Here is a 26,726-nt window from a genome sequence, read left to right as displayed (position 1 = left end):
CACTCTAATCCATTCTGACAGGAAGCAGTAAGTGGAGATTCCTACTGTGAAAGGAGCAGATGTGAAAGGTCAACCTTGGCCTGGAACTTCAAAACCGTTAACGTGTAAAACAGTGTGCATTAAAGCCTGAAACAGCTAACCGCAGGATTAACGGATGTCCGCTAAGTAGGTCTGATGTGCTTTTGGCAAGTAATGGTTAATTTTTAAATAGGTTCATTGTAATTTTTTTAGTTTACTTTTTACTTTTTACCAGCCAGAGTCCATTTTTAATTACAATTGCAGAGTATAAAATTCCCCAAAATGCCTTTTCTTTACTCTTTGGGAGAGAAAAATGCTCTTGTAAAATGCAGTTTAAAGTTATTAATAAGCTCAGGCACACCATTTCGAAAGCCAGGGAATACGAGAGGTTAAATACTACCAAAATGGAGACAGAACTTGCCGTCCGTGTTGAAATTAGTATCTTCTCAGTTACTCTATGTTCAAAATAGCTATCCCAGGAAATTACAAAACTACAAGAGAGCAGATTTACTCAACAGAAAAAGTAAAAGTGATTTTGAATGAAGATACTCTTGAGAACAAAAGGAATGTAAATCTGACTGATTTCCCCAACAAAGTACTGGTACACTACTTGATATCAATGAGTTCAATAGGACAGGATTCAAACTTTCAGTTAAAACTCAAGTCAACATGTTGGTATTTGGTATCTTGAAGCAGGAGTCAAGTCTTGCCTCCACAGTTGCCATAACCATTTTCTTTCCTTAATTCAAATGCAATGAGCAATCCTTAAAAGAGCAGGTACAGACTATACAGAGCTGAGAATAGCATCACACTTCCATTTTCTTTTTTAACCTAAAAATTAATACTGGTGAGAAGTGAAAAGTGTATTTACAAAAATATTTAAACATGTCAAATTCAACCACCAGGTTATTTCCAGATTAATGGATAAAAATAGTGCTAGTTAAACACTATAATAATTTTCACCTAAGTGATCATAAAATTACAGTATGTTTTTAAGAGAAGCATTGGTAAAAGAGCCAACTGCAAAGAGGAACAAATGTCAGGAACGTCTTTGGAACAGGTAACATAGGTCTAAGTGTGCTAAGAGCAGGGGTCAGCAACCAAAAGAACAAGAAGAGACTTTTGTTTTTTTCTGAATTTGATTAAAAGAACTCAATAATTCAAGAGCTGCAATGCACGTGAATACGAGATGATCCTTAATAGATTATGTCAAACCATACTTTTTGAAGCCCCTATTTGAACTGCACACATGCGCGTGCACAGACCCCACAATGCACTGTACATATGAAAGCGGGAGTTATCCAACATTTCAAGATCACATCTCATTTGCTATTTAGATACAACTTGTTCATTGCTGGGCTTTCAGATGTTCATCAAAATATCAAAAATAATCAGGAGGGTTTTGGTTTTTTTTTAACTTTGGAATTTTATCATCGGGAGCCACAAAGTCGTCCTTAGAGAGCCGCATGTGGCTCTGGAAGTGCAGGTTGCAGACCCCTTACCCAAAAGTATGCAGCACATTTAGAATAAAGTTCGAAAAACGCTATTTTTTTTAATTCCTTTTTTAACCCTACAATGGCAGGAAGGAAAGAGCGATAATGAAATAGCTTAGAACCCATATTTCCTTGATAGTCTCAGTCCGTTACCTATTAACAATTACCAAATTGATTTCAATTTCTGTTTCTAAGACCTGGAGAATAAGATTCTTGAACGTCTATATATCACTGGTTGGCTGTCACTGTCAGGCCTGATGTTCTTCATAGATACTGTGCATTCACTAACACTCACACACACAGCTAAATTTTGTTTCTGAGGTAAACAATTTTAAAAAATTCCTACCTCAAGAAAGTGAAACACAAAGGTAAATTCTGAATCTTTAATGTCATCATGATTCATTTAAATATAAATTAAATAATATAATAGTAATGTTTATGTTAATACTGGGCTATTAATGATATTGCAATAGTGTCTACAGGCCACAAACAGATTGGACTCCATTGTACAACTTGCTACTTCCCTAGAAAGCCTGCAACCTAAACAAGATATAATGGGCAGGCAGGGTAAATAGGTAAGTCAGATGTGCACGGTTCTTACCCATTGACTAGCAATGATCACAATTTGCCACCTGCTTCGCCTGAGTTTTGAAAAGGGACCTGAGCAGAAGTGAGCAAAGGTGAGTTTTGAAAAGGGACCTGAATGGATAAAGAGGTAACTTGACAGATGCTTACACTCACAAGGGGCAGCATGACAGACAACTTGCAAGTATTTGTCAGAGAAGTGGCTGATTGCAGCTTGCACTGCCAGTGCTCTGTGAAGGAGAAAATAGACCTTGCAATAAGGAAATAGCTTAGACAGGTAAAACGAAGATTAAGAAGTTGCCAAATGTGATGATTCAATTATTTACAAGTAGGGGAAATGCTGACAATTTTTAAAAATTTAGGCTCAACACTGAGCAATAGACATCCTTCACTTTGTGTTTTGCACAGTGGTAATGAAAATAAGCTAATAAACTATTTCCCAATACCCAGAACCAAGGAGTTAATTTGTATCTGGTTGCTCCTGACTGACCACTGACATCACACCAGACCCTGGACAATTATGCAGCATTTCTTATCTGTAAGAAAACTACTGCTGCCCGTTAACTGGTTGTAGGACTGTCATCACTTTGTCTTTTGAAAGCCAGGGCACAAGAATCTTAATTTTTCAGTTGAACAATCTGAGAAGCTACATTTTTATTTTTCACTCAGAAGTCCAGCACCCCCACGTTTCACAGCCAGTGCCACACAAGGATGTGGGAAGGTGGAATGAGTCCAGTCACACAGCTGGAATTTGACCCTATAACCTTCCGACTAACAGGCAAAAGGGTTATTTACTAAGCCAATCACAAGCATAACCATAAGGAAGGTGTGATTTTCTAAAAATAAATATTTTACTAAACTATGCTTTGAGCCAGTAGAGCCAGCTCACTCTCACAATTTTGGCCTGAATTAATCTTCACAAGGCCTGAAAATTTTATTATCAGCTTCTAATAAGGAAACACAACGAACAGGTAGATAGGCCAAAAATTCAATATTCAAGCTTTATTTTCAAATACAAAGATTTTCTCTACATTGTAGAAACCCAAATAATTTTGATTTACAGCACATCAGTTATTGTATTCATAAATGCAAGAACACTAGTGAGCAACACAGCTAACAAAAAATACTTTCATAATTTTGCAGGTGTACAAATCATACCATATAGGAGAGGACTCAAAGAAGAATAGAACATAAACCAGTTTAGGTAACCCTATATGAAAAACAGCGCCTACATAGGTGGATATAAAACCAATTAGTTTTAGCCAACAGACAATCTAAGGAAAAAGTTTCAGAGAGACAAATAATCAACAGTCACATTAAAAATAGCTAACCCACCAAATAAACAAAAATTGATGTGTCTTAACAAAGCTGACAATAATGGACTCGTGCTCATTTGTTGAGGTTAAACGCAAGTGACATAAACTACACCTGAAACCAATCAGGGCTGAGGCTTTGAGAAGAGATTCACACGCGAGGACTAAATTTGTCACAAATGGGTTGGTTTCCGATCCTAATGTAGCCAAGTTGCTTTACTCTGACCTCCATTTAACAAATCAACTTAATGGGCAATGGGAGTGCTATAAAACTTAACAATGAAGTGATTTTAACTTTTAAAATATAGTTATGAAGCAAAATGTTGGGAGAGCTCCTTCAAAACTGGAAATCAAATTAAATCTAGACATTTTTTAACAGTCTTGACAGACATAATCCTAGTTACCATGTAAATTTATGGTAAGCTGCTGTGATATTAGTCACAGGTGCTACGTTTAATATATGGGCCGCATCTGGCTGGGAATAAAATTTCTCAGAGGACTGAAAATGACCTCACTAACAGACAACAGAGAGAAAAAAATAAGACCACTGTGGCACATAAAAAGCTGGAGATATGGTCCAAAACTGAATATTTTACATATAATTCAAGTCACCTCTGCAGATTGTAGGTTTATGTTTTCATTACATAAATGACGCAGACATATTTCAGTCAAAGAGCCAAAACATTATGTATGTAAACCAGCTATGAAATATTCTGGCTACACACAGAGAAACAATTTTCCAACCCACGAACAACAAAAGACAAAATGATGTACCAAAAAGAGTATGAACTCAGATTAAGTTCAGAAGTATTTATTATTATTATACAGCGAGTGAAACTAAATTAAGTGATTACAGCAACACAGCACTAATTCATTAAGAGTATGTTCTCTGTATCCCAGTTCCATGGGATTTGGTGAGTTTGTGACGTTCTTTGCAGTCATTAATCAAGATGAAGGTACCTACAGAAAGGACTTGCGCCAAGGGATTGTCACTAAGTAAGAAGATTAAACATAAAAAGATCATAAATCACATAGCCTATCAAGTTAGTTTTGATATACTGATAACAGGGACCATCCACCACAGAGGAAAACAATAAATATGCTCTAGCATGATTAAAGCAAAGTAGCTGGAAATACACAGGGGACACACAAAAACAGAAAAAGATACTCTGCTTGCAGTGCACGCTGTCTGAGTTTTTGGGTGTTATAACTGGTCTGGAGAAGGAAAGCTGAGAAGTATAAAAGTTTAATGAAAAAGCTATCATCATTTAATTTCCTCTGAAATAACTCTTTAGATGTTGTGCTAGCCTCCTTTAAACAAATACTCAGAGACAAGATTTGCTATGATTCTCAGCATCTATGAGTGCCTACACAGGCAGCAGACTTAGGGCAGGTCTAACCTAAGAAAGGAATTTGACTTAAGATACGCAACTCCCTCAATGAGAACTGCATAGCTGGAGTTGACATACGTTACTTCAATTTCCAGCACAGCACCACCGTCAGAGGTCAATGGTTGAAACGCTTCTGTCCACTTCCCGTACGCCTAACGACAGCAAGGAGTACCGCAGTGAATGGGGACGCCCTCAGGCTTTGATTTAGTGCATTCCTAGTAGGTATGCTAAATCAAACACTGCAAGATCGACTCCAATGTAGATCAGCCCTCAATCTCTCTACTGTCTTTCCTACCCAGCATTTTATCTGTTTCCATAAATAAGCTCTTGTGTCACCTAAATGCAAAATGTATTTAAAACCAATGAACAGATTGGTAACACCCAGTTTAAGAAAAAGGTCAAGAGAAGGTAGACATGGATCACATCCAATGTGCAGAACAAGAACAACTATATTCTGATTTATAAATGGTGCATTGTGCAAGAATTATCATTAGTGATAACATTCAACGCTAGTAGTAACAACTGCTTGCTCAGAGCAAGAATTCACCTGAACAAAGATGGTGAAGAAAGAGCTCCAGATGGCGTATCAGAGACACTGACTAAACATAATTGATGAAACAATCCTGAACGTGAATATTTCCAAGGAAGACTGGAGTCTCATACACAACTGCAACAAGGACTATAAGAAACTTTGCTGATAAATTGAAGCAATGAATGAAATTAGTCAAGAAGGATCAAAAAGAGCAAAGGGAATTTCAAACTTGTAGAGAAGCTGAGGAATATGAAGCAAAACGATGGCAACGAACTTGAGTACTTTCTCCTCTGTAAAGTGATAAAAAGACTAAATGAAGACTTAGAAAAGCACCAAAATGAATGGCTCTCAGATACCTGAAGATCACAGAAGCCTCAAAAAATGCAAACAGGAATTGATGTTTTATTGGTAACAGTGCTGAAGAACAAGGATGAAAAAGCAGTATGGAACAGATGCAATCTGCAAAAGACTTCTACACCCATTTGTTTGTATCTCACATAAATGTCCCATTACCAACACCTCTAGAGATGAGCAAGTGCATACTTCCGTCCCTGTCAGCCAAGTGTGACATACAAATTACCAAATGAGAGAAGGAAAATATCCAGGAAAAGATGGACGGGCAATCAGAGTTATAAAAAGTTAGAGGCCATAATCTCTGGAAAACCCTTGCTCAGAGGTTTACGTGGTACTTGGAAATGCAGAAGATGCAATTAAAATGGAAGAAGTCCAACATCACTCTGCTGTACAATAAAGGCGACTGCAGAGATTTAAAGGACTATCATCTAAAATGCCTGATCTCACATGTCTACAAGCTATTTACCAAAACAACAATAAACTGACTCTCACAGAGTCTGGACAGGTGCCAACTGAGAGAGCTGGCAGGTTTTCGAAGGAATTTCAGTGCACTGGATCATATATTCACTATAAACCAGTTACTGGAATATTTAAGGGAATACAAATTCCATTTTACGTTGCCTTCATCAACTATGACTATGAAAAAGCATTCAACAGCATAGAGATCAATCTAGTGCTGAAAGCTCTTGCAGAGCATAGCATCAACACAAACTATACCGAACTACTAAAGGAAGGCTGACAGAGAGATAGCTGTGTTAGTCTATATTCTATCAAAGCAAAAAAAGCAGTCAAGACGAACAAACTAATTTATTAGGTGATGAGCTTTTGTGGGACAGACCGCTATCACCTAATAAATTATTTTGCTAGTCTTTAAAGTGCTACTTGACTGCTTTTATGTTTACTAAAGGAAGCAAACTCTGACTACACTACAGACATAACTATGTTTGACACGCCCCTTTGCAGCTCAGTCAATAAAGTCTGATGCAAGAAGACATCGTTTCATCAAAATAATTCACAGCCTGCCTTGGAGTGGTAATGAGGTGGATAAACTGGAAGGGTAGAATCAGCATCAAGGGAGAGCAATTAAATACCTCAGGTTCATGGACAATACTGCATTAATTGCCAAAAACACTATCAAACTACAGAAAATGCAACAAGAATGCAACACAAAAAGCAGCCAAGTCAGGCTGAAAATGAACATCTCTAAAATGAAATGTGTGCATACTGATGCCTTCACAAAAGGACAAACAATAGTCAAGGGAGAACAAATAGAAAAAAGGCTGAACAACAGATATTTGCCAAAAGACAACTGGTGGGCATGCATTCAATTCTATCAAGGATGTCCTGCAAGTAAATAATCAACAAGGCAGCATGTGCCAAACTCTTTAACCCAACAGTACTGCGGTTCAGCAGTGAAACATGGGCATTAATGAAGACACAGGAGCAGTAACTCTGTCACGAAGAGGGTAATAGAAAGAATTCCAAAGATTTCAATTGGTGAGCAAGTCCCCAAGTTATAAGACAGCAGCACAGAATGCTTGACATCACTGTTAAAAAAGCAGGTACAGTAAAATGCAACGGGCCTAGCATACAGCTCAGCTCACTGACAATCAATGGCTGTTGCTGAGTGGCACCCACAGGAACTGAAATGACAACTCAGCTAACCTCAAAAAATAGACAACTTTATTGTAAAAAGGCATGCACATTGAAAAGGAAGGCCATAATAAGAGAAGAATGGAAGATAGGTTGTCATCAGTGAAATCTACATGAGGGCTGAAGGACCCATTGATCAAGGTAATTGTTTAATCGGAGTTAAGATGGGATATGATAACCTGCTACTTTACGTAACAAATAAGGACACAATTCTGTCACAGAGGTCATGGTTTCTGTAACTTTCTGGCACCCCTGTGATTTCTTCTGAAGGGGCAGAGCTGGAATAAATCTGGGGCTACCAGAGCAGCAGTTCCTGAAGCCAAGAGAGCAGGGGCCAGCAGCACTCAGCCCTGGGGTCACCAGAGCAGGGGTGCCACAGATCAATGGCCAGAAGTCAACCCCAGATTGAGTCCCTTAAGCCTACGTTGACTGGCGTGGACCAGCTAGCAGTGTCTAGCTGCTGTAAAGACATATCCTATGTTGAACAAACCAGAAATAGCTTTTCCTCTTTCCCTTTCGATAATAGTAATTTAGGCATCCCCTGTAAAAGCTATAAAACAAAACATTTTCAGGGGCAAGTCACTCTTCCTTCCACACTTTATTGGTCAGCGATTCTTCAAGTCTTTAACGTCACATAAGGTAAGATTTATTAATTTAGACAGAATACAGGGTTCCAAAGATGTTGATATAACCCAGTCACCATCCAAACAGTGTTGAACAAAGCTAAGGAGTTGGTACAGTATACAGAAGCCTCAGCCTGCTTAGTACCATGGCACAAACAACACTAAAAGTAATGTTATCCTTTATTAAAGATAAAGGAAAAGCAGTTAAAGCATTTGAAATATGAATTATTAAATAAGGATTTCATTTTAACATTCCTTTTTCCCCTTCCTTTTAGCTAGAGATAGGTTATAGAAGATAAATTATCCTTGTTTGATAGTCTTAGATCAGCATTTCTCAACTTTTTTTTTTTTTTTTTTAAATATAAAGTGACATACTTGACTTAAAACCTTGTGCTCTGAGTGGAGCACAGGTCATCTACAAGTCTCCTCCACTTCACTCTGTCTCGGGACAAAACAACTTCTAGCTGACTCCAGGAATACGCCACTTGTCATCCTTCAATCTCAGGAGAGCTTCTCCATGTTGTCTGAGGGTCTTGCTCTTCCGCTTTTTCCCGGTGGGTTCTATTTGAAAGTTTGAAGAACTATGCTGGATGACGGTTTTCTAGGAGTTTGGCCTAGCCATCCCCACTTTCTTCTCTTGAGTTGAACATCAAATAGCTCTTATCCTGCTCTGTTCTAAAGCTTCTCATTTGTGACAAAGTCTTGCCATTTGATGCAAAGGATGTACATCAGGCATCTGTTTATGAATGTCTGTAGCTTGTAATTTGAAGACTTTTTAGTATGCCAGGTCTCGCATCCATACAAGAGTACACTCTTCACATTTGTGCTGCAGACCCACAGTTTCGTCTTCGCAGATATTATTTGTGAACTCCATAGGGCATGAAGAGTCTTGAATGCAGCTGTTGCTTTCCCTATCGTGCCACTGATATCCTTCTGTTCCACCATCTCTGCCCATAATACTCCCCAAGCAGGTGAAATGCTCCACATCTTCCAGGTCACCCCCTCCCAGTGAGATGGTGGTGGTGTTGGACTGGTTGATCCCATTGCCTTGGTCTTTCCCTTGTTAATGCTCAGTCAAGTCTTGAGGTAGTTTTGTCTAGTGTTGTGACCTTTTCTTCTATGCTTTTATGTTGGTGTGAAAGGAGGGTGACACCATCAGCAAAATCAAGGTCCTCTAGCTGTTTGAAGTGTCCACTGAATGCCCCATTGATGGACATCTGTTGTCCTGCTCATAATCCAGCCCATTTTGACCAAGAACAGAAAAGCTGACAATAGGAACCCTCATTGCACTCCTGAGAGTATGCTGAAGGATTTTGTCAAGACACCATTGTGACCAACTTGGCATGTTGAGGGTTCCTATGTTGAACAGAGCAGGTTAATAATTTTGGATGGGATGCCATGGTGTAGAAGCAGTTTCCACGAAGTGTCTATAAATGCTATTGAAAGTTTTCTCAAAGTCTATGAAGGTTAGGAATAGGGGTGAGTTACACTCAAGCGACTGTTGTGTGATCACTCGGAGAGTTGATATTTGGTCAGTACAAGATCTCTCACTTTGGAAGCCAGTATGTTCTTCCCTGAGCTGTCTGTCAATTTTGGTCTTCATGGTCTCCAAGAGAATCCCATTGAACACCTTTCCTGGAATAGACAGTAACACAATGCCCCTCCACTAGTTGCATTCCTTCAGGTTGCTTTTCTTTGGAAGCTTGATAAGGTAGCCATGTTTCCAGTATTGTGGGATCTCCTTAATATCCCCAATTTTCCCAGATAGATTATACATGACAGATGTCTCACTACCCACCTTGATTGCTTCTGCAGAGAAGTTGTATGAACCAGGTCCTTTTCTACTTTTTAGATGGGCAATGGCTTTTCTGATTTCTTCTTTTGTAGGTCTGCTCCTGTTAATTTGCAGAGGTATAATTGCAGGTGACAGGTCCAGAGGTTACATGCAGGCAGGGTGGTTCAGTAGCTCTTCAAAGTGTTTCTTCCATCTACTGAGCTGCCTGCTTGGGATTGTTAACACCCCCCACTCCTTATCCTCTATAGGCTGATTCACTGTACTCAGTGACCCAGCCAGCACCCATGTGATGTTATACAGCTCTTTCAAGTTTCTCTGTCCTGAAGCTTATTTTGCTTGCTGCGCAAGGTTTTCCACAAAGTTCTTCTGGTCCTATTCTACAGCTTTTCTAACTTCTCTGCTGGCTTCTGATTACAGCCTCTGAGCTTTTGCCTTGGCTGCTCTTCTTTTGCTGTTGCTGACTACTGCTTTTCTGTCCTTTCGTTCCTTCACTTTTCTCAGAATTTCTGCTGTGATCCATTCTTTGCGATTCCTTGTCTGCTTGCCCAATATTTTATCATAGGTCTCTTTCTAGGCTGTGTTGGTGTGCTCCCAAATTTGTTCCATGATATCATCTTTCAGGATGAAGTTTGTCAGAAGTGCATATGTGTTGAACAGTTCCACTTGTAAACTGGATCTTGTTATCTATATCCTTCAGCTGCTCCATGTTGAATCTCAAACTCTTGAGGTTGAACTTGAGTTTTTATTGTGACCAAACGGTGGTCTGAACCTACATCTGTTCCTCTTATAGCGTGGACGCAAAAAAAAAAAAGTACGCCCAGACTTCTCTTGTGTACCCCTACGGATACGCGTACCACCGGCTGAGAAGCATGGTCCTAAAGTAATCTGAGGTCTTGAAACAAGCAACCTCTCCAGATAACTGTACCCTTTTCACGAATCAGATTTGTTTTGCATACCACCAAGTTACACCTCACTTAAAAACTACTTACAAAACCTGCAAAAACATCACAGAAGACTACTACCGAAAAACACCTGATGACTTTCTACCATCTTTTCATCAAATAAATGAACTAGAATGGAAATATTGTACTTACATTTCAGTGTAAGACATATGAAGCAGTAGAAACAAGTAACAATGAACTTTTAGATTGTACTGACTTTATTGATGTTTTTTTTTTAAATGTAGCCTGTTGTAAAACTTGTCAAATATCTAGATGAGTTGATCTACCCCCTGGAAGATCTCAGTGTACCCCCAAAGGTACACCTAGCCCTGGCTGACAAAAAACTGTCTTAGATGATACCAAAGATGGTCAAAAATGGCCTTTCAGAGAAAAGGAAATGCATTAGCTAAGTCTGACTGAAGCTGTTGTTAAAGTCCAATGCTAGTTCATCCCAGATGGTATTTGGGATTCAACTGGAACAGATAAAGGTGGAAATGTCATCTCAGTCCTTCTTTCTGGCTTGGTCTGGTGAGGACATTTCTCAGGACCAATGTGATGAAGGCATGAGACTCCAAGCGATGGTGAATCTCACTCCATTACCAATTTTTATCCCTTTCTGTCTCTTTAAGGACCCACAAAAAGAATAGTGGATGGAAGAGCCCATGCTCTCCTCAGTTTGTCAACTAATTAGGTCTACTTTCCCCACACACCAGCTTTGATACACTGATTTCTTGTCCCACATTGTTCTTGCTTAGAAAACATGAGCTTAGAGTTTTAGCAATACAATCTTCTGCTTAAACTAAAATCAGTCTCTCCTTTTTCCACCATTTCCTATCAGCTTTTGCTATAATAGGTGACAGTGACATCTTATGAACTTTCATACAACTTTTAGAGTTGAGGTCACAATTATGGTAAATCTGTGGGTCAAATTATAACAAACCAGATATAGTCCAGGAACCTTGAGGTTTTGAAGAGTTTGGTGGGGGAGCCCCTGCACAAACATAAACTACAGAAAAGAAGTTTCCCAGGATTCCATACAAGCACAAAAACCTCCAACAGCCTAGCTGCCATGTTGGGGCAGGCACTGAAAAGAAAAAAAATCCAATAGCTCTGTTTGCAGAGGTCGAGACAGAATCATGAACTCCATGTTGGGGTTTTTTTTAATGAGTAGATGCGCTCATCATGCTGAGAGAAAAGAAAAAAATAAGTTTTTCAGCCTCTCATACAAGCATGATCCCACTGGCTTCCTGGTGCTGAATTCAAACACATGGGCTTCCTGTTACCTAATTCCTGAGCACCTGGAGAGCAGGGAAAACAGAAGCAGCCAGAGCAGAGGACTGTAGGGCATTGTGAGATACATACAGGACACCTCTGAAGGCTAATAATGTCTACTAAAAGACATAACATTTCTACACTAGCCTTAACTCAAACTTTTAAATTCGAACTTCATGCTACGTAAAGTATCTTTCCACGGGTTATGATACCAACCTTAATGTGACCTAATATCAACCTAATGATACTTACAAAGAAGACAGTGACACTGTAAAACTGAGCTAACTGCCTTAAATTTAACTTTATCATGTAGTGTAGACATAGCCTTTGCATATGTGATTATACGATACCTAATTTGATGGGGTCTCAATTCCCTCTATTGGCCAACTTAGTGGAACAGGTCATTTAACTCAGCAGATTGAAACCTATTTCCGAAGCTAAAATTGACACATTCTAGTAGCAATACTGCACATCTGCAGCTGACTCATGGCTGCAGTGTTTAGAAACTACTACAGCCAAGGACTGAGGGGTACTGGTGGTTGAACAGAACTATCATCACAAAGCAGCTATTCTAGGATGTATGATCCTGGCTGGAAAGTTCATTTGACTGCATCTTTATTCATCATTGTATTTTAACACGTACAAAGCACTTAGAAAACCTATTCATAGCTCTGCAGACTGAAAAATATACATCAAGTTCAGTGAAGCTGTAGGAGAAACTGGCTTTTCTGTACCTTGCTGGGGCTCTTTAGTAATCTGGGTAGGGGATGATGTGAACAGCAATGATAATGTGGCTATGAAGACTGAATGGAAATTAACATTTTAGTCATACTGTCTACCCACATGAGGGATGGGGAAAAGCTGCAATGGACACCAGATCCTTTTCCTTCTGGGTAGAGTTGGAGGGAGGGCAGTATGTGTATCTGTACAAAACAGGACATTATGACTAGCATGCAATGGGAATTATAGAGAAAACAACTAATAAGTAAATTTGCTGACTTACTTTAGAAAACATTTCAAATTGTTTTCCAACTCATTTTCAAAAAAAAAAAAAAATTCTCACAAGCTCATTTTTATAAGTATCTTAAAAAAACCAAGCATCACTAGCAGTTCCAAGCTAAATTCTGTAATAAAATAATTTCCCAAGCCAGAACCGTAATTTCTGATAGTTATTAACTAAATTAATCTCAGCCTGAAAGCTCTAGGAATCTAAATAACTCTCTTATTTCACAGACGTTTCATTTCATTCTCTCATGCTGAAAATAATATACATAAACCAATTTCATGTCTACACATTTCTGTGACTTTATAATAAAACTCTGTTTATATTCTTAACATCTGTTGACATAAATAGTCTTTGTAAACCTGGCATAGATTTTAAAGCCACAGAATTTTCCATGCATCATGCACATTATCTTTGGGAAGCAATAAAGAAACAATGAATATATTAATCATACTCAAATCATCTGCAAAAGATAAATCTGAAATATTTTAAATGTCAGCTCAGCTGCTCGGTTTTTTTTAAAAATTATTTTATGCCATCTGTAAAAGGGCAAGATGAAGATCATAGAGGAAATTGTATTTCTTGGCTGTCTGACTTTTAATAAATATTCACACAAAGTTCTGTAAACAGAAGGTTTATTAAAGAATTTACATTTAAAAATCTGTACAGTATTTATTAAACGATGGCAAATTTGACCACATGTTGACTGCAAAACTGTATAAAGCAAGTAGCTAGCTCTATTTTTGGCATTTTGTTTCCCTGATTTGTAATATTCTTTTGAGATATACCAGTAAAGATTGTGTAGGGATATTAGTAAATATAAGCACTGGTAGATCAAATGAACTGGAAGAGTTGAATTCATTTTCAGTGACACTTTCCCAAGAGACAAACATTTGCTCTGCAAATCCAGCTGCAGGCATTCATGTATTCTCTAGCCAGATTCTATCATAAGCCATTTGCCAAGGCTAAGGGTGAATCTACACTTACCTAACAATCGACTGTACCACAGTCGATCTTCCAGAGTTCAAATTTGCTGCGTGTGTTAAGTGATTGCATTGAGTAAGGAACCTCAGCATGAGACTGAAGAGCCACAACCTACACTAGATAAGAAAGTCAGTTCCGATATGTTGATTCTAGCTATGCTAATGGCAGAGCTAGAATTGTGTACCAAAAATCAACTTTTTGCCCTAGTGTAGATCAAGCCTAAGAGATAATCAACCAGTCCTACAACCTGACATTTGAAAGAAAGCGGCAAGTCCAGCAGCACTAGCAGCGTTCCATAGCTTGATCATTAGCACCTGGGAGGATGAAAACATACCACAGGACCTCCACAATGCTATTATTGTCTCCTTTTTCAAGAATAAAGGCAGCAAAGCAAAATGTGGAAACTACAGAGGCATATCCCTCCTCTCTGTTGGAGGGAAGATCATCGCCCGCATCATCTTGAACCACCTAATAGCCAGTATTTCCGAGGCAAATCTGCCTGAAAGTCAATGCGGTTTTCAACCTGGCCGGAGCACAGCCAATATGGTGTTTCCTATTAGACAAATACAAGAGAAGTGCATTGAACAGAACATGCACCTGTATGCTGTCTTCATAGATCTGAGAAAGGCGTTTGATACCGTCAACAGGGAAACGCTTTGGACCATTCTAACACGATTTGGCTGCCCAAGAAAATTTGTCCAGATTATACGCCTTTTCCATGACGACATGACAGGCGAAGTACTGTCTGATGGAGCCACATCAGCCCCCTTCAACATCACCAACAGCGTGAAACAAGGATGTGTTCTCACTCCTGTCTTATTTAACCTGTTCTTTGCATGCGTCCTTAACCATGCAATGAAAGATCTGGACCGAGGTATATACGTGAAATACCAGCATGACGGTTCACTTTTTGACCTCTGTCACCTGAATGCAAAGACTAAGACAGTGCAGAAACTCCTTTCTGAGGCACTCTTTGCTGATGACTGTGCCCTTATGGCTCACACTGAAAATGATCTTCAGCGCGTTGTCAACAAGTTTGCTGAGGACTCGCAACTTTTCGGACTAACTATCAGCCTCAGAAAGACAGAAGTTCTCCATCAACCTGCACCTGGATCAAACGCTCCTGTCCCGAGTATATCCATTGACGGCACTCAGCTTAAAGTAGTGGAGAACTTTAAAAACCTGGGTAGTGTCATATCCAGTGATGGATCACTGAATAATGAGATCAACGCACGAATATCCAAAGCGAGCCAGGCAGTTGGCTGTCTGCGTGTCAAAGTTCTAAACCACCATAACATCCGGATGTCAACAAAACTGCTTGTGTACAGAGCTGTTGTTCTCTCATCTCTTTTGTACGGGTGTGAAACATGGACACTATATAGGCATCACATCAAGCAGCTCGAAGCATTCCACATGCGCTGCCTCCATAACATCATGAAGATCCGCTGGCAAGACAAATTGCCCAATCTTGAGGTCCTCGAGAGAGCCCAGATGACAAGCATTGAAATGATGATTATGAAGTCACAACCACGTTGGACCAGTCATGTCAGCCGCATGGATGCCAACAGAATCCCTCGCCAGCTTCTGTATGGTGAACTCTCCCAGGGCATCCGGCACACAGGTCATCCACGGAAACGCTACAAGGATACCATCAAAGCCAATCTGCAGTACAGCAGTATCAAACCTAGGGACCTTGAGGACGCCACCAGTGACAGAACACAGTGGCATGCAACAGTCAGAAATACCTGCATTGCCTTTGAGGAAGACCGTTGCCAGCATCTACAACAGGCACGTGAACAATGTCACAGAGCATCAGCAATGCACAACCCACAGATTGCAAACTTCCCATGCACCATCTGTGGCAAAATTTGCACCTCTAGAATCAGCTTATACAGTCACCAGAGGGCACGCCATGAGACCAATAACAGATGATCTGCACAGATTTGTCATCGGATCGATGGACTACTATTATACTCATAATAGCTCTTCGGTAGCCATTTTCATTGAATACCTGTAAGGGTCAAGCAGGAGTGGAAACACACTGAGCACCCACCAATACCTTCCATTCAACTGGTGTAGATATGTGATATGTTTGATGGGGTGGGACAGAGCCAATTCCAAACCCAGAAAAAAAATGCTTTAGGCTTACTATATCCTCCTGCATCCATGGAAATATATTTTAAGTTCCCACTCTAGCATCCCTTTACTCTCTCTCTCTCTTGGGCTTGTGATTATATGAATAGCCAACTATCTTTCAACCCCATAATACTTCAAGGATGACGCCTTAAAAAAGATCAAGTGTTTAATTCCCTTTCTGATATCTGGAAAAATCCAGGAGCCTAGATCAGTGAAGATTTCTAATATGGGAGTGTGTTTGCTCTCGTCTCTTTGGTATGAGATTTTCAGGTCCATTGCCTAAAGATTAACAGCACAAATGATTTATTTCACCTATTTGCAATATAAAAAAACTAATTTATGTCAATTTTTAAAAAAGTATTTCCTGTTGTGCTGGGCCAACAAGCCTTCCAATTACACTATGGCAAAGACTTTCAAGAGTGTTCTGGGCATCAAAGCTGCAACCTCAGCACCTGCAGTACTCTCTAGATTTAATGCAAAACAGTAGCTATACCTCAGTCCTTAGCTCTTCAGTTCTCCCATCCAGGTCTTGTGTAAACTTCCATCATGGTTTTCCCTTTCGTTGCTTCTTAATTTGTTTGATTATTGACTCCCAGGTTTAAAATACAAGGTAAGAAAAATGTAAACATGAGCCCTCAGGAATCATTATGTACCTGCCCTTGCTCTGTACTGCAGCAATGCTGTTCTTTTCTCCCTACCTCACATGCATTTCATAATATGTACGGCCTACTGACTGCACTTTTCTCACTATTACAAGTAAGTACCAGGAATATTAAAATAAATGAGCATTGCAAATAGTGATTTTCGCATTTCATCACATGGTCTCCTAAATATCTTGGATTATACTATAGCCATGAAACTAAACAGCACCTTGTGCATCATTTACATGATTCAGTCTGCATACATACATAGACAGATGTTACACCACAAATCGTGCATCGCTTAATTAATCAGAAATCAAATTTTGCTTCTGCAATGAAATATGGTAGCTAGAATCTACCTGACTTCAGACAATTAAATAATAGTTGGCCACATAATACACTCTATTTTCAAAAGAGGTTTCATCTCTGGTTTAAAATTTAAAAATTATTAAAAATTGATGGCACAGTATGTCCCACTGTTTCAACTTAAAACTCAAGATCAACAGCATTAAACCTACAATCTGCTATACCAAAGGTAAGCTTTCAATATCTATGGCAATTCATTCAAGACAGTACCATAATTCTTTCTTCCTGTACAAATGGTAAGTTCTATAGCACTTCGCACATTTTTCCCCCCAAGCTTGTCTTGGGGTACACATCCATGATCTCATTCATACTCACTTCTGTAAAGTTACTATACTCCTATGAAAGGCAGTATGCAATGGCCAAATATTATCATCATTAAGTTAAAAGTGCCAGTAATGACAAAGATATCAAGAGTTAAATTCTGATTGCCTTACAATGGAATAATGCCAATATAGTCATTGGAATTGCACCTGGGTAACTTAGATTAGAATGGGGCCTGACATCTTCAGTAAGACTACTTGTATGAAAAACCCAAGTAGGGTTTGGTCTGAAATGAACATTCCTAGGTTCGTGGACGTGAACATCTCCTCACTAGGAACATAATATAAACTAGCAGTCCTATCGCATCTTAAAGACTAATAAATTTATCTACTAGGTAATGAGCTTTTGTCAGTAAGATCCAAGTCATCTTTGATACCCATGTCAAACTCATTCTAAGAACACAATGCCACAAGAGGCAGAACAGAGATTCTCAGGTGCCTTTTATCTTTGCATATATAAATAATCAACTACCCTTATTTTGTGAAAACTTAGACAATTAGCTGAAAAATTTTCAATGAAAAACTGCAAAATAGAATCTAAGATGGGAGGTTCCAAGTGGGTCTTACCCAGAAAAGCTCACTACTTAATAAATAAATTTGTTAAGTCTTGAAGGTGTTGTCTGACTGCCTGTTATTTGTGAAGCTACACAGACTAACATGGCTATCCCTCTGAGTCTAAAGCAAACTAGGATAATTACATTTCCTTTGATAAGAAATACTATATACCAAGTTACCTGATTAAAATTTTTGAAACTGAACTCTTTGTAGATGGCATCTCTTTCACCCAGCTCAGACCATCCTGAAGCTTTGAGGTCAAGTAAAACTTGGGTCCTTTCCTCTGTTGTCAACCAATGAGACTGTGAAGACTATGAAGAAAAAAATATATATACATTCAAGGGACTAATATCCTCTCATTTCCTTAAACAACAAAAAATTATGTGCTGAAATTATGATTTATGTATTTCAAGAATATAACCCTTTGACAACAGAAGTGAAAAATTTACTATGTGGTTTTGTTACCCATTATAATTTAACAGAACAACATCACATGCCAGTTAACTGAGCCATGAAACATAACTACTTTGGTGAATTAACTTTGGTTACGTTCTTGCATATGTTTTATTTTTACTCTTTTGCTGGGATGAAAAATGGATTCAAGAATACATTTGTTCAGTAGTATTATTAGTTTCATGTATACTAGGCCTATCTGAATTATCCATATACTGTGAAACTTGCAATATTTGCTGACAATTAAATATTGCCATTTTCCCCTTGTTTAAGTATTAAAGTTAAATGTAATATTTAGTAATTACTTGAGGTTAAGAGAGACATATAACCTGAAAAATATTAAGCATAACCAATTCAATATCAGAAAAGCTCAAATTATCCCAGGAATCACTGTGTATTGTGTATATATTATATCCTGTATTTCCTAAAAAAGTTTAAAAAACAAAAAGCAAGACAGTTATTGAACTCAAAAGTGTAAATTTTTAACAGTCTCTCTCTGATATCAAAAAGAAAAACATTCTGACACAAAGAATAAATGCTACTATTCATTTTCCACAAGAAATTCCACAAACAGTACTGAAGAGTTCTGTATCGGAATATGAGGCATGGCCCAATCTCATACCATTACAAATCAGAAGTAACTCAATTAAATAGAGTTCCCACTAAAAGGCCCAGACTCGGCAAGACACTTCAGCATTTGTCTAACTTTAAGTAAATGAGGATTCCCAAACAGAAGTCAATTAAACTACCCACATACTCAATATTTTAGCACCTGCTTAAGTACCTTGCTGAATCAGGACCTAAAAGTGGGATGAGGTCACAATCAGACCTTGAGGGTAGAAAAAGATCCTAAAAATTTACTTCATTTCTCCAGAAAAAAAACAGAACGCACTTCATCAAACTTAATTATACACTCATTTGGCAACGCTGATGTGAGATAGTTTACGAATATCTATATGCTCTACCTTTATGCACTTTTTTAATAAAAATATAAAAAGTTACCACTTTACCACTAGATGGTGCTAAACGTCAAATCAGAAGGCAATTCAATTACTTCCAATTAAGGATCAAGAAGGTTTATAGATTGTTCCTTGTTAGTGAATGACACTGGTGCAGAAAAATGATAAATATAAATATACATATTACTGTAACACCTAATAAACTCCAAGAAGCAAAATATAACGCATTTATTAAAGACTAAACGACCATTCTACACAGATGCAGTTCATGCAACTGACTAAAAAATTACTTTTCAACTGGATTTACCCCTTGTAACACACAAGTTTTAAATATCCAAAAAGTAACATTTCAGTTTTATCTGTCTAGCCTTCCTCATGTAGTATTTGCCTTGTTTTAACATAAAATTAATGTTCCACAAACATATATTAGTGCTGCTACACTAAATTATTAGAATTTCCTTTTAAACCTTGTTTAAAAGAATGAACAAATAGTCTCTGGGCTGAAATGTACCATGGTTATAGTCAGCCAAGAGGTAAATTGTTTTGTTTTCATGTACATTTTTCTGTTTTTACTTTTTAAAAACAGTTAAGATTTTGGTTACTTTTAACCAAGCCCCTCTGAAGCAACAGAGTCTATCCACTAACATGAGAGTTGCTTATCAGATTTATTTAGTTTGCCACAGGCCTGGTCATCAGTGTACAGCAACTCTTTAGACACTGAAGAAATTCTCCTTAGAAATAGTGGTTGTAAAAGCTGAGTGCTGTGTTCTGGCCACATATACACATGTACTTGCCACTGACTTTAAAAATTTAGTAAAAAGCAGCATACTGGGCATGGGCTGCTTTATTTTAAGAAATGGTAAGGAGGTGAAAGGCTCCAGAAACATGTTCACATGTATGTATCTGTGGTGACACAAAATGGAGCTCAGTGCAAACCCACTGAAGACACTGAAATGTAAACATAAGACTTAGCATACAAACCTGACCAATGACTTAGTGATTATATCCTGTCATCTAATGCAGTGCTCAGCAAACTTACCACCTCGTGGCACACTGGTTGTGGAGCAGTGCACTCGCCCCAGCCTGGAAGGTGCCGGGGGCAGAGAATCCCGGAGTACTGGCTACCATCCTCCCTCAACTCTAATCACTAGACACCCAAACCACTCTGAGGGGGCAATGCAATGGGGCCTGCACTGTAATGGGGAGCAGTGCAGGCCTCAAGGAGCCAGGGGAATGGTGCAGTGGGGGCGATACAAGCCCCCAAAATCTGAAAGGTGGGGAGAACACAGTGCAGTAGGGCACTGCAGTGTAAACCACAGAATGTCTGAGAAGGAAGTGCAGAGAAATGGAGGCAGAGGGAGTGCAGTGTAAACTGGAGGGTAGGGGATCTAAGACAGGAAGGGGAGTGCAATGTTTCTCCTTTGGGGGAACTGAAAGGAAGTCTCCTTTCCAGACTTTGGACAATAGCCATAGAAGCCATGAGATCCTGACCAGGTCTCTTGCCTCATCAATCCTTCCCCTATTGGTGGCCACCCAGGCCCACCCAGTGCCCCTTTCCTCTTTCCCTGCTTCGTCTATGCAGGGAAAAAAGAAACAGTTGGCTTGTGATGTCTTCTATAGTGCACTGAAAGTGGGTGGAGGAAACGGGAGTCTCTAACCTCCATATGGGAAGAGAGGCTGCTCTTGGGGCAGGGGAGGGGTTTCACTGTGTTGTACCCACCCTGTACAAATATCAGAGGGAAATACATAAAACAGCCAGAGCATCATTCAAACCGGGTCACAATGATTGGCAAAGCAAAATTTGTACAACAGAAATGTTCCAACCTAAGTACACCCTTAGCAACATACTATCAGGGGTGTTCCACCAACAAGCTGGTGATGATCAGCTTCTCTCAGCCCTAATCTTCATTCTTAGTCTGTATATAGTTCCATCTCCCTCAGATAATGCTTCTTTAAATTAACTCTTGCTGTTGTTCCTTCCAGCCACAAAACTCATGACTTTCCTGTGTGGACAAAAACTGGCAGCACCGACAGTGCAGAGCTAGCCATAAAACGCAGGCATCCTTACACCTGGCTTTGCATGTTCACTGAAAAACCATCTGTCCCATCTTTCTTCAAGATGTTTTGGCTTTTCTCTTCAGTGTTTTCTATCTCTTTCTTCCCTCACTGCTAGGTGTGGGTTTTTTCAGATTTTATGAGCTATTAAAAATTATTAAACAAACAATCATGTTTAAATTAAGTATTGAATTCTCAATCAAAATTATTGCATTACATTCAAACTAGAGCTGAAAAAATTATAAAATATACCTAAAACATACTCTAATAATAATAAATAATTACAACTTTATGATAGAAGTACATTTTCTTTGGTGGCCTTGAAAGCTATCAGTTTTCATTTGTGTGGCCCTCAGTGGGCTTTGAGTTTGACATGCCTGTTCTAGAGACAACAGGAGGCGGCTATAACTGAATTTTGCATATATGATTATCTCTTACTACTACTTGATGTTAAAAATCAGCCTGCCTATACTCTATGGAGACTGAAATGCAGGAGATATAAATAATCTTAGCTTCCAAAAGAAGAGAGAGAGTAGATCCAAGCTGAAACAGATTTAGGATGTTTGGTTTTGTTTTTTTAATGAAAGCCAATGCACAAATTACATAAATAAATATGTTGTATAGTGAATAGACTGCTTAAAGTATGTGAAAGTACGAAGGTTGGTTTAAAAGTCACATAGCATAAATAGCACATAATTAGTAATAACTCAAATATAGGTAAAAAATTTAACTATATCGCTATTAGCTACCATATAAAGAAATAATCCAACTAGCCCAAGGCTATTTCCTCAAAAATTACCCTATTCCTACTCAGGATCCTGGCTCCAGGCCCAATGTAGGAGCCCAAATTTGGTATATCTACTCTGGGCTGGGTATGAAGAGCATCTGGGGAAAATGAAGGTTCAGACGGACAAACTGGACACAGCCTGGAAACTACATCAACAGGTTTACTCGGGAGATCACATTCAGACAAACTTGCACAAGATGATTTTCACTTCTTTATAGACTTTCAGGACAATGAGTGTAATATAAAAGAATTATAGTTCTGTGTGACCCTCGGAGTTAGGTTTTATTACTCCCACTCTAAAGATGGGTGTCCCAAAATTCAGACAGATCACATGATTTGCTCAAGGTCAAAGAGAGAATTTGTATCAGAGCTAGAAACAAAGCCCAAATTCTCCTGATTATAAATCTTGTGTTTCCAATATCAAATCCACATGACCCACCTGCTCACAGACATGAAGAAACCTGCTTCTCCCATTGACAGATCATGAGCTTTCAGCTTCTAAACAGAAGATCCATGTCAGGATCATTTTTGATGCATAATCAAGCATGTAAGGATTAGAATAATAATAATTTCTTTGTGCTGTTGTTTTGGGGGGGATTTTAAAAGTATATTTAATCCTCCCCCCCGCACAGCCACTTAAATATTTAAATTAACCACCAAGAATTGGGAGAACTTTTTAAACCAATTGTGATTCACACTGAAACAGATAGCACCTGGGTCATTATTGGTGATATGCAAAGTTACTTCTCAAAAAGATTATGCAACATTTTGCTGAGCATATTGTTCACTCTTTACCTCATTTCTCTGCAGGAGTCATTCTTGCCCATCTTTAGGGACTGATACTCATCTGGCCCCCAGAAAGCCTCTTCCTTGTCTACCTCACCTGTCACTTCAACAGGGAACAAATCAAGTTCATCTGCGATACTGTGACTGGAAAGTATTTTTTCACAGTAGCTGAATGTTGTGCTTCACAATTAGTTTGTTTCTTTTTAAATAAAAATATTAATCATTACATCCTTTAAAAAGCATAGAAAAATCACAATACACAGCTACATAGATGTGTGCACCCACCTCTGCAGACAACCTGAAACAAAAGCTCTGACGGCTGTCAAAGGCCACAATTACCTCAGCATGTGTCGACTCTGAACCCTAATGATGGCGGTGACGTATAAAGCTTTGTATAGCTAAAAAATCTGTATCCGCAATGCCAGAAATAATCCGCAGATATCTGCATCCACACACACCATTGCAGACATCCCCAGAAATCTGCCAATTTGCAGAGTTCAAGATACAAAATTTGTACCCGTGGATACCCACAGAAACAAGCCGGGGATGTCCGCATCCATACCTGCAGGTACCTAAGGGTTTGCAGGGCTTTAGGGATGTAAGTGTCCCATCAGTTTGCTATTTCACAGCCCCAGTGACGAAGGGGGATGATCCTACTGTAGCGCCTCCAGCACAAATGACACCAGGACCAGGGTCCCCAGAGAACGGAGCTTGCCTCGTCTGGGCTCTTCCAGAGAAGGCACCAGGACACCTGCCCTGGGGCACTCTGCTATGCACCCCCCTTTTCACCTGGAGGACTCCCCCCGCCCCACAGCAGCTCCCCCTGCCCCTCACCATAGCGGAGAGGCTCCTACCGCCGGCTCCCGCGCCGCCCCGTGCTGAGCTCGCCGCCGCCAGGCGCGCTCCGCTCAGTGCCAGCCACCACAGCCCGGCCCAGCCGCCTGGCATGGCCTCAGTGCGGCCCCGCCCCTCACGGAGCGAAGGGCCCAGCACAGGGGCCTACGCAAGTGCCTGCGTCCTCGGGGTACAGCTACCCGCCGCGGGTCCTCTCTCTCACGCAGGCCAGGGAGCAACAGGCAGGTCTGCCCCCTGCGCCTCCGAGTCAGGCAACCCCAGACGCCGACAAGAATGGTACTTCCCGCCTCATGCACAGGGCTCCCCTGCGCTGGGCTAATGGTCTCTTCCATACACACCCCCAGGGGTACATGGTCCATATTCTCCTGCAGAAACGTCCCAGCTCCCCGACGTTTTTGGCAGTGGCAGCAGTTGCACCGTGGGACTTCAGGCGGCTTCGGTTCTTGGAACAAGGGACGACTTAGGACTTTACACTTCCATTTTCACCCTGGCTGTTCCTGTTTGCATTGAGTTTGGCCAGCGAAGTTGGTTTCACGTTCAGAACCTTAACCGTGGTACAGGGGTTTTGTTTAAAGACTTTACAGTTTTTGTATGGGGCTTCTTGAGAGGATTATCGACCCGAAGTTCTCAGTTTGGTATAACTTGGGGCCTTGGAAAGTGTGGGTCTCTCAGAATGACAGTGCAGGGGAAAGTGACATCCTTTGCTAGGGAATGGTTGAAACAAAACGAGGACCTTGGGCGTTTTTTTTAAAAGCAAACTTACACTTTTCAGGGTAGAACTGTTGCTTGGGGAAAAGGGAACAGAAATCACGTCCACGAACACTATCATTTCCACATTCTGAACATTTTTTATTGCTTTAGCTAGGTGATATTCATTGGCAAAATTTGGTAGGCTGTTTTAAACACACAACCTGGTAGTAACGCCCAGGAGAGGTAAATACAGTCCACTGTATGAAATTCTGTAGCTTCTTAAGGGAAAGCTTACCTTTGGTCTTTTACAGAATGGAACAATTTGAGGAGTATTTGACAGATGAGTGTTAAGGAGGTGAGACACAATGCAACCTGAAGGGAAATGAAAAGGGGGCCAGATCTACAGGTGATGTAAATAAGCACTGCTACACAGAAGCCAGGGGGGTTTACATTAGCTGAGACTCTAACCCAGTGTGTCTAATTACTAAAACGTGGGAGCTGGGGGGAACGACCTTGCCAATGTTTCTACACAAAACTGTGATTATTCTAGTCAGAACTCAGGTGTTTTTAGTTTCAAAATATGTACATTTAAGCATTTTGCTTTATTGAAACCTTTTCAAAAGTAATAGCAATGGACTTCTCTGTAAATGCTAGGAATACCTAACTTTGCATTAGGCACCATAAATGGCTTCTATCAAAACAAAAAGCAGTCAAGTAGCACTTTAAAGACTAGCAAAATAGCTTATTAGGTGAGCTAGCTATTTTGCTAGTCTTTAAAGTGCTACTTGACTGCTTTTTGTTTTGATAGTGTATAGACTAGCATGGCTGCCTCTCTGTTACTATTCATAAATGAGTGCTGTTCATGATTTCTCCTTGCTTAGTTTGCATCTTCATTTTAGGTTTTATGATATGTCTGCTGTGCAAAATGGCAGTGCTCATAAAGACAAGTAGAGAACTTGTTGCAAGCTAAACTATTTTATTGTAGAACTTCATAATAAAATCAGATTTAGTCCTAAAAGTCATAACTCAGGAGCAGAGGCAAAACCTAACACTGAACAAAGATTTATGTAAACACAAAGACATCTCCTGCTGATTGGTTCTATTGATTTGAGATGGGAAATCAGTACTTGAAGTTAGATGGAATGCTGAATGGCCATTTTTAGTCATGTCAGGAATCAGTATTAGAGGAATGGAATTGAATTGTGATCTCAAAAGTTAAATTAAAACTCTGCTGTAGAAAAACAAGTATTAAGTGAAGTTGGGGTAGGGCACCACGGAAGAATACAGGCACAATAAAATGCCTTTTCTACATAATCCTTAGAAAGAAAAAGCAGATCCCTCACAGAACGTGGTAAATCAAGGATATGAAAACATCCAGTCACAAGACCAAATGTAATACATAGTCACCATCTCTAGAGCAGCAAATTGATTTTTATTGCTGCTAAACTTAACCAGCAAGTGCAAAATACACCTCCCTTAAACATCAGTACTAACATAATTTGAGTGTTTTTCCTCCCATATATGTGATTAAACTATCAGATAGGAGAAATAACTACTCAGTGATATGAGTAAAATATACTACTAACAATTTAAAACTGAATAGTAACAGAGAGAAAGCTGTGCTAGTCTATATACTATCAAAACAAAAAAGCAGGCAAGTAGCACTTCGAAACTAACAAAATAATTTATTAGGTGAGCTTTCTGTCCCACGAAAGCTCACCTAATAAGTTATTTTGTTAGTCTTTGAAGTGCTACTTGACTGCTTTTTTAATTTAAAACTATCAAAAATAACAGTAGACTCTCAGTGATGAACACCTTGGGAAAAGAACTTAACTCAAATGTTCAGAACTAAAAAAAAGTAGTATGGTGTTTTTTTCCAAATTTTTTACATATGAACATTGAGATAATACAGTTTCGAAACTTACTTATGCAGAAAAAATGCTGCTTTTAACTACTTTAAATGCAACAAGCACAGTTTCTTTTCCTTGTCAATTTAAAAAAAAATAGAACTTAAGTTTACAGTAATTTAACACAGGACACTGTACAATATGTGTTTGTTGCATGTCATGTGCACAGGGGTTTTTTGTTCTCTCTTCTGCATGACTGTATTTCTCGTTCCAATTTAGGTGTGTGTTTGACTGATCATTTCATAACTCTTGTGTTTGT

General features: G+C 39.3%; 1 protein-coding gene across 2 annotated transcripts in view; it reads right to left on the bottom strand.

Moving 5' to 3' along the window:
- Window positions 1-24,080, bottom strand: part of PCBD2 (pterin-4 alpha-carbinolamine dehydratase 2) — a 48,873-nt gene extending 24,793 nt beyond the window's left edge. Inside the window, exons 1-2 of one of the 2 annotated variants that reach the window (XM_075009901.1) lie at window positions 23,850-24,069; window positions 18,155-18,286 (exon numbers count right to left, since the gene is read on the bottom strand). In XM_075009901.1, coding sequence (XP_074866002.1) covers window positions 18,155-18,286; window positions 23,850-23,963 — 246 coding nt within the window. In that variant the 5' untranslated portion in view covers window positions 23,964-24,069. Of the gene's footprint in view, window positions 1-18,154; window positions 18,287-23,849 lie in introns of both variants that reach the window. The other variant, XM_075009902.1, reaches the window with a different exon arrangement.
- Between the last annotated feature and the right edge of the window lie 2,646 nt (window positions 24,081-26,726).

This window comes from Carettochelys insculpta, chromosome 15, assembly GCF_033958435.1.
Source record: "Carettochelys insculpta isolate YL-2023 chromosome 15, ASM3395843v1, whole genome shotgun sequence".
Taxonomy (NCBI): domain Eukaryota; kingdom Metazoa; phylum Chordata; order Testudines; family Carettochelyidae; genus Carettochelys; species Carettochelys insculpta.
The sequence above is the reverse complement of the archived record's forward strand: the minus strand, read 5'-3'. Positions and strand labels throughout refer to the sequence as shown.